This window comes from Coenobita brevimanus, chromosome 57, assembly GCF_032717465.1.
Source record: "Coenobita brevimanus isolate Jiangsu-jjx chromosome 57, ASM3271746v2, whole genome shotgun sequence".
In the NCBI taxonomy this organism is placed as follows: Eukaryota; Metazoa; Arthropoda; class Malacostraca; order Decapoda; family Coenobitidae; genus Coenobita; species Coenobita brevimanus.
Genome location: NC_137010.1, coordinates 32,823,129 through 32,832,912, shown reverse-complemented (window position 1 = coordinate 32,832,912; position 9,784 = coordinate 32,823,129). Strand labels below are relative to the sequence as shown.

General features: G+C 41.0%; 1 protein-coding gene across 1 annotated transcript in view; it reads right to left on the bottom strand.

The window, feature by feature from the left end:
* Window positions 1-1,519: 1,519 nt before the first annotated feature.
* Window positions 1,520-9,784, bottom strand: part of LOC145401955 (protein AAR2 homolog) — a 56,080-nt gene continuing 47,815 nt past the window's right edge. The window contains exons 7-8 of the mRNA XM_080274061.1: window positions 2,305-2,488; window positions 1,520-1,759 (exon numbers count right to left, since the gene is read on the bottom strand). Coding sequence (XP_080130187.1) covers window positions 1,541-1,759; window positions 2,305-2,488 — 403 coding nt within the window. The 3' untranslated portion in view covers window positions 1,520-1,540. The remainder of the gene's footprint in view (window positions 1,760-2,304; window positions 2,489-9,784) is intronic.

Sequence of the window (9,784 nt, the reverse complement as noted above, 5' to 3'; positions counted from 1 at the left end):
TGGGATGAGCTGGATGAAGCAGTGAGAGAAATGCCCAAGAGCTATAAAGTGATCGTAATGGGTGATATGAATGGAAGAGTAGGCACTGGTCCTGAGGATGACATAATGGGTTGTAATGGAGTGCCAGGAAAAAATGATAAAGGGAAGCAACTGAAGGATATGTGTCAGGAAAGAAGATTGTGCATTTGTAACTCGTATTTCAAACACAAAGATGCACATAAATATACATGGTATAGAGGGAACGGGGATCGCTGAAAGGAGCCTGATTGATTATGCTCACAGGGAGCTCGATGCTGGGAATGGTTGCTGATATGGGGGCAGTGAGAGGACGATGTGGAGGTCTGTCAGATCATATGAGTGTGGTATGCAAGATCAAGGTGAGAGGAGTGAGGTGGACCAGGAGAGAAAGGAGCAGTCAGGGAGAAAGACTGAAAGTCGAGAAGCTGAGGATCAAAGAAATGGCAGATGTATACAGGACCAAAGTAAGGGAGGAGTTAGAATCTGTGAACTGGAATCAAATGAAACTGGACAGCCTGTGGAATGCATATAGGGACTGCTTAGTTCGGAATGCTAAAGTGGTGTGTGGTGTGGCAAGAGTAACAACAAAGAAGAAAGGTATGTCATGGTGGGATGAAGTGGTTAAAAGAGCAGTGGAGGAAAAGAGGAAGTGGCTAGAGTGGTTACAGGACAAGGGTTCAACTGAAATAAAAAATGAATATACTGACAGCAAGAAGCATGCAAAAAGACTAGTGAAGAGGAAAAAGAAGGAGGTAAATGATATCTAGGAAATGATCATGGAAGTAAAAAAATCGCTGCAAGACGGAACTGCGATACCAACTCTAATGAATGGACGTGAAGCTTGGACCTTGCTGAAAGGACACAAGTTAAGAGTAACAGCAGTGAAAACGAGTCATTTTAGAGGAACATGTGGAGGTACTGTACATCGATAGACAAACTGATAAATGAGTAAGTGACGGAGCATTGCGGTATGGATGTGGATGTGATAACAAAGCATTACAGTAAATACATTGAGGAGGTTTGGCTATGTGGAGAGGATTGACAGCCAGAGACTAAGTAGGAGAGTGCATGTCAGTGAGGTGGAGGGGGGGAAGGGGAGGCCGAGGATGAGATGAAGGGATGGAGTGGAGAGGTATATGAGAGAGGGGGGTGTGAGCTGGGAGCAGGGGACAGGGTGACATGGTAGCCACTCCTTACAGGATTAGGCATCTGGCAATAGACAGATATAGATTTCATGGAACACCTTGCTCAAGGAATTTCAGCCACATGTGTACATGAGCCCTTTTTTCTTCACAACATGGAGTGTTTATGTGTGACACATACACTTCTTCATCTACAAATACACCTTTGACACTGAATATGCCATCATGCAAATCATAAACTGATCGAAGCAGACTGTGTTGACACTAGGAGCTCTTAGGTTAATTCAGATCTTGCCACAAAGTGACATGATTTCATGTCTTGCCCCATTTGTTACAGGCCTCATTTATAATAAAAAAATTTGACAGTTATGTTATCCTCATTACAGTTCAACAACCACAGGTGCATCCTCCTCATTGTCTTCCAAATTCAAATTCCAGTCAAATTTTGCTGAGAGATGTGCCCGGAACCGCTGAGCCTTGCGTGGCAGAGTTGGAGGTAGGAGGGTGCAGGAGTCAGTAATATTGGCAAAGAGAGTTGCCAATGCAGAGGCCAGGAAGTTATTACTCTCCACGATGTCAACAAACAAATCCCCAGGCACCTGTGATGGGACAAGGTTATAGAGTGTGACCTCAGGGATAAGGGACTGAAATAGAGAGGCTGCCAGAGATCATGGGACATGGTGGCCATGGCCGACACATGCAAGCATGCTGAAGCCTTTGTAAATTGAACAATACGATTCAAAATAAGGCACAACACAGTTACAATACAATGCAATATTATAAACCTAAAATACATTTATAACCAATAATACTGTATAGGGAAATCATGGTAATGGGAAATTAAAATGCTGCAAACCATCTTGTCATTTCGGTTAAAAAAAAAACTATTAAAACTGAAAACTGACTGGTAAAGCAAAAAAATTACACATTGGAATGAACTGATTTAAACAATCCCACCATTATGATGGATGACATGAAAATGAGGCATGATTCATCTTAAAGTACTGTAATCCAGTCATAACTTAAACAAGAGTGTACACCTGTCATGGCTACAATCATGACCACATTAATTTGTGGTTGACAGAAGCACCACAGTTACAGAAGCTGTGTTATCCCTGTTCACTACCATGTCTGTGATGCCTACCTCACTGATCTGGAAGTGTAGTACAGACATCAGTCGATCATAAAGTTGTGGCTCCTCTTCCAGAAGCTTCTGGGCACGGCAGAGAGACATGACAAGGGCACGCCACTGCTCCCATCCTTCCCACACCTGACCCACCAGGAAGGTTACAAATGCCAGTTGCAGCTCAGAGAGTAAGCTATTTGGGCTGGACAAGAAATAATAAAGCATTAAAATCACACCCAAAATATCTGTTCCTCCATTATCATAGCCAAGTAATACAGTACCTTAGCTTGGATATAAAAATCACTTCAAAGTTCAGCTTTATTCTTTGTAATGCTGTTTATAACTGCCGGTTATAAGTGCATTTAATAATAATAATGTGTGTAGGTCTTATATTTTAAATGGACACTACCTCACCCAACCCTGGGATTGGAATGGAGTCATGGATCCTGCTGCTGTTGATGATAAGTTTTTCCTTCCAAATGTGACAGTGAATAAGCACATCAGAAGTAGTGGTATGGCTAGTTCAAAGAGGATGAACTGGTTTCCGTCTAGCTTTCCTTTTCTTGTGGATACCACTTGTCTCTCTGTACAGTACTACTGGGAATTTGTGCTACAGGGTATTATGGTGTTGGTGAAGGGGCAGAAGAGATGTCAGATGAAGTGATATCAGAAGCTAGGCCATTATACTCGTATGCTCATTTCATCCTCACTGGCATAACATTTTCATTGCCCTATCACAAACAGAGGGGCTCAGGGCGAAGATACTCAGTTAATATTTTTCATTCATCATCCAATCCTACATTGCCCTATGAGGGGTGTAGAAGCCCAAGGCTAGGCAAGTTGGTCCTGACATTTAAGATGAGTGACCAGCCTCACTCATCCCTGAATGGCATTACATAAGCAATAAACCCCAACCATCCCTTGGATATAAACCTGCACAGGCTCAATCCAATTGGAGCACCTTAATGATCCTCTAAACCACCAGGTGCCATAATTTTGTTATATGGTTACCACCCAGCACAGTAAATGGTTTCCTGGTGTACAGGAAACCATTTGGCTTGTCAGACAATGTAGAGTCACCCATAGGCAGAAGGAAGGGGAAAGAATGAAGGAAAGAAAGGCAGAAGAGGGAGTGTATAGTCACCCCTAGGTAGAAGGAAGAGGAAAGAATGAGGGAAATAAAGACAGAAAAGGAAGGAAAGAAAGAAGTAAGGAAGAGAGGAAAGGGCAGACATCAGAGAGCAGCACTACATCAAGTGAGTGGATTTTAAGGAAAGAATCAGCAGTCACTTTCCCGAGTGACACTATGTGAGCAATAAACTTTCCTTGGATTTAAATCCCTTACAGGCCACATTCAGCCAGAGTGCCCTAAACTACAAGACCTCCAGGCATCAAATATGTTGGTTATATACTATACTGTCTGAAACTAAGAGAGAAAATATTAAGGCAGCACTACTGAACAAATGTGCATTACAGTGTATTTTTTTTTTTTTTTTTAAGATAATGAATGGAGGAAGGAAAAACAAAGGAAAAAAAAAAAGTCCATGTGCCTAAAGGCATCCTCCATTCATAAAATATTTATAACAACTGGATTTAAACTGAAATGGATTAAATGTTTGTGGGAAACAACTCCCAGGAAGCAAATTCCAGAGAGTAGTAGTTCTGTGGATAAATGAATTTTGATAAGCAGAGGTTCTTCAATGCAGGGGAGAGAGTGTGAGTTCATGGGCGCTCTCAGCTGCCTGAATATTTCGGGAGAAAATGTGAAGGGGAGGCACAATTGAAGCCAGTTTGTCAGAGCACTTATGGTAAAAATATTGATAAAATAATGCCAAAGAAGCAACATCTCTACGAACTGATAATGGAGGGAGGTCCTGCGTAATGGCAGGATTATTGATTAATCTAATGGTTTTATTTTGAATTTTGTCCAACTGCCTCAATGCAACCGCTCCACATTGGTGATCAATATTCGATCTGAGAACGCACATGACTTTTGTATATTATGGCCATCAGCTTGTCAGTGAATAACACGAACTCTGTACATAAGTCCCAATTTTTTGGAAGCATTTTTAGAAACGGATTTAACATAAGCTGTCCAGCTTAGGCTGGAGTTTAGAGTAACACCTAGGATATCAATTGTAGTGGATATGGGAATACTGTACTGACATCATTTAAAATTATGTGAGAGTCTGAGGGTTTCTTTCTGTTGGAAAAAATGTATTTAGTTTCCTGAGCATTAAATGAGACCAGATTTGTTTGTCCCCATTGATTAATTTTAGAAAGGTCCTGGTTCAGAGAAATTGCTGTGTTTATATGGGAATTTATAATATCAAATTGTGTAAAGGAGGTACTAAATGTGAAAGAACTATGAAGGGTCGAGTCATCAGCATAAGAGTGTATTGGGTTGTGAATGACAGATAGGAGGTCATTTATAAGAATAAGAAAGAGGGTTGGCACCAAAACTGATCCCTGAGCCATGCCAGCAATTATGGAATGATACTGAGAATAAATTCCATCTACCACGACCCGGATTTTTCTATTATGACGGTAAGAAGAAATTAGAGGAACCAGTGATGCAAGGCCATATTGTGACATCTTAGACAATAAGGCCCGGTGCCATACTCTGTCAAATGCTTTTGATATATCAAGTGCTATTATGTGTGTTTCACTCCAAACATATTTGTAATAATATAAGTACAGTAGTGATGAGTTCACCAATACAAGTGATGTACTGAGCTGGTAGGTAATATTCCGTATCATTTTGGCCATCCAGGAAGTGTTATCTGACTTGTAGGCCTACTGTGTCATTACACTTGTATATGTTCACTAATTTATATATATATTTCAGATTCAGGTATGGTACTGTATTGATTCCAGTATTGTACAGTATACAGTACAGTACTCTCTCCACACACAATTATAATACCATAAGTGGTGATGACAGTGATCACCAATATATTTAAGGTACTGAGTGGGTATTTTTTTTATTATTCGGCAAATCTAATTTCTCGGCATCACCCCGGTCCCATACATGCCGAATAATGGGACTTTTACTGTATATATATATATATATATATATATATATATATATATATACATACACACACACACAGGCATACCCCGAGATACGATACCTCTAGATGCGATATCCCGCCTCACGATGGCCAAACGCCGGTTTAACGATGGGTTTAGATTTTTTTTTAACGATTGTGATATTAGATTTAAATTTTCTGTTTAGATTGATTTATGAACTGTGTTTAGACTTATATTAATGTGTTTTAGTCATAGGTGGGGTGAACATTGTCATTCTGGGGTACAGTTTACTAAGTTTGATTTTTTCCAGACATATTTGACAATTTTCATATTTTATTTTCGGGTTTAGGTGGGGTTATAAACTCCTTTTGGGCTTAGTTTGGCTTGTTTTAAAGCTAATTGGAGGTCAGCCAGAAACTTGTTTTTGGACTCATTTGGGTGGGTTTAGGACTTGGTTAGGTGGGAGTCCAAGGCTCAAAAACGCAACCCTATACATGTTAAATTTACCCCGATATATGATACCTCGCCTAGTGATGCGTTTTTACTTAACCAACTGCATCGTTAAACCGGGGTATACCTGTATATATATATATCTATATCTATATATATATCTATATATATATATATATATATATATATATATATATATATATATATATATATATATATATAAAACATCCATCATCCAATATATATATATATACTGTATATACAGTATAAATATATATATATATATATATATATATATAAAACATCCATCATCCAATATATATATATATATATATAGATAGATAGATAGATAGATAGATAGACATATCTATTGCCAGACGCCTTAATCCCGTTTGCGGTGGCCACAAACAAATCGCCTCCAAGTCGCCCTGTCCCCGGCCATTTCACTGCCCTGCTCCCAACTCACACCCCCCTCTCTCATATACCTCTCTACCCCATCCCTCCATCTCATCCTCAGCCTCCCCCTCCCTCTTCCCCCCTCCACCTCACTCACATACACTCTCTTCGTCAGTCTTTCACCCTCCATCCTCTCCACATGGCCAAACCACCTCAGAGTGTTCCTCATAACGCTTCCTATCACATCCACATCAACACCACAACGCTCCTTTATATCCTCATTCGTCAGCCTGTCTCTCCACGTGACTCCACAGGCTCCTCTTAAATAACTCATTTCCACTGCTCTCACTCTTGACTTGTGTCCTTCCAACAATGTCCAAGCTTCACTTCCGTACGTTAGAGTTGGTATCACAATACTGTCATGTAGTAACTTTTTCACTTCCATGCTCACTTCCCTGTTTCTTATCACTGCTTTCAAAGAACCAGCAACCTTTCTTCCCTGCTGTACCCTTTCAAGCACTTCACCCTCCAAACTTCCATCCTTACTCATCACACTACCCAAGTACTTAAACGTACTCACATTTTCCAATTCCTCACCATCCAACCTCGCTGTACATTCACTAACTTCACCTCTCTCAAAGACCATCACTTTACTTTTCCCTACATTCACCTTTAGATTCCGTTTCTTACACACTCTCTCAAACTCATCCACCAAGCCTTGCAGCTCCCCTTTGTCTTCACTCAACAGCACAGTATCATCTGCAAACAACAGTACAGGGAGTTTCCAAACACTATCCTCTCTCACCAGGGCCACTCCAACATCCACTGCCCTACCTTGTACCTCTTTTATTACCCCATCCATGTACAGATTGAACAACCATGGAGACATGACACATCCCTGTTTCAAACCAACTTTCAAAGAGAGAAATTCACTTAGTTCACCATCCACACGCACTGCAGCCTTCGCACCATCGTACATATTCTTCACAGCATTCAACAACTTCCCATCTACTCCATATATTCTTAACACTTTCCACAATCCTTGTCTATCCACCCTGTCATATGCTTTCTCCAAATCCATGAAAGCCGCATACAACTTCTTTCCCTTCTCTAGAAACTTCTCCACTAAAGATCTAAGAATGAATATCTGATCTACAAAACCTCTTCCCTTCCTAAAGCCTCCCTGTTCTTCTCCAACTAATTTCTCTGTTCTTTCTCTAACTCTGTCTATAAGTATCCTACCATACACTTTTCCTATTATACTAGAAAGACAAATGCCCCTATGATTACCACACACTTCTTTTTCCCTTTTTCCTTCGTACAAGAGAATAATTATACCTGACTTCCAATCCTCCGGGACTCTACCTTCCTCCCAGGCCAATCTGCACATCTTCCACATCCATTCTACTACTATCTCTCCCCCATGCTTCAGCATTTCACCACACACTCCATCAATTCGTGGGGCTTTCCCCGATTTAACTTTCTTCATTGCTTCCACAACTTCTATCCTACTGATTTCTTCCTGTCTTCTCACCTCCCTCCTTCTCCCAGCCATTCCCCAGCCACTTATACTCGCATTACTTCCATCCTCTACGTTCAACAATTCCTTAGTGTTCTCTCCATCTGCTCACTTTTTCTCCCTTCGCCACTAGTAATCTACCATTTTTATCTTTCACTCCCCTGCTAACTTCACTTCCACCCTGTCTTACTCTTTTCACCTCTCTCCAGAACATTTTCTTACAGTCCCTCCACTTTACACTCAAATTCCTTCCAAATTCCTCATCCACTCTCTTCTTACTCTCTCTTACTAATCTTTTCACCTCTCTCTTTCTTTCCACATATAACTCTCTCTTCCGCCTCTCAACTTCTTCCACGCCCCTATTTCTCATCCATTCATTGTATGCTTTCTTCTTTTGTGCCACAGCCTGTTTCACCTCTTCAGTCCACCACGCTGTTCCTTGCACCCCCCTCCATCTTCTCTTCCTGCCACACACCACATCACATGCTGCACATATTTCTTCTGTAAATATCTTACACACACCTTCCACGTCTCCCATCTACAGTATATATATATACAGTGGAACCCCGGAATTCATACGCATCTCTACTCGTACAACTCGGTTTTCGTACAGCTTTTTCGCCAAAAAATTGCTCCAGTTTTCGTACGGTGACCCGTTATTCACACTAACAGATGCGGCGTCATAGGTGTCATATGGTCGCCAGCCTGGCTTTGTCTTCCGCCAGCTATGTATCAGTCATACAGGCTCAATTAAACTTTGTGATGAATTATGTATTTTCGTTAGGAAATTGTACATAATCATGGGCACCAAGAAGATTAGTAAGTCAGCTGGAGCTAAAAGTAATGCAGTGAGAACAACAATTGAGGTGAAAAAAGAACTCATTGCAAAGTTTGAAAGTGGAACCAGTGTCTCCGATCTTCCCATTCATTATAGTATGGTGAAATCTACCGTTTCATCCATGCTAAAGAACGGATTAATGCAAATTACATTGTTTCCTATGGAAAAAATTTATTCGGTTTTCGAACAATTCGCAACTTGTACAGCCTCCAGGAACGAATTATGTACAAATTCCGGGGTTCTACTGTATATATATATATATATATTTTTATGCGAGGAAGAAGGAACCAAAGGCCATGAGCCCGCAGTAACAGTTCCCTCCAAGAGAAAAACAAAATACAATAGAGAGCCAAATTCAAGATCCGATCATTTTGAGATGCCTGGACACACTATGTTTGAAAGACTGGAGATCATAGGCAGCAGGAAATACAGACAGAGGGAGACAGTTCCAGAGCTGACCTGTTGCATAAATGAAAGACTGGGAGTAACGGTTAACTCTTGCATTAGAGAGTTGGACAGAAAAGGGATGAGAGTTTGCTGCCAGACGGGTGCTACGCGCCCGTCGTAGAGGTGGAGGAATGCAAGCAGACAGTTCAGAGGAGCAGTGACCATTAAAATAAGCGATAGAAAAGAGATAAAGATGCAACAGTGCGGCGAAGAGACAGAGGTTGAAGGGAGTCAGTAAGAGGAGGAGAGTTAATGAGACGAAAAGCCTTTGCCTCCACCCTATTGAGAAGAGCTGTATGTGGGGAGCCTCCCCACACATGAGAGTTGTACTCCACACAGGGGCGGATAAAACCCCTGTATAGAGTCAACAATTGTGCAGGGGTAAAGAAAGAGCGGAGTCGGCTTAGCACACCCAATCTCTTGGAAGCAGATTTTACAAGAGATGTAATATGATCTTTCCAAGATAAGTCCCGAGTAAATGAAACCCCAAGCATGTTCAAGGATGATGCAGGATTAAGCTGAATATTATTAAACATTAGTGGGTATACCTGTGGAAGATTTTGTCGGGTTGATAGGTGTAAGAACTGAGTCTTAGATGCATTAAAGACAACCATATTATTTTTACCCCAGTCAGAGATATGAGCCAAGTCAGACATTAGGTGTGCCATAGCCTCATCCCTTGTTTCTTGAAGTAACTGTTGAGATGGGCGTTGCGGGAACCGAATGGAAAGGTGAAGGGTGGAGTCATCAGCGTATGAGTGGATAGGGTTAGATGTACAGCTTAGAAGATCATTGATGAATAAAAGAAAGAGAGT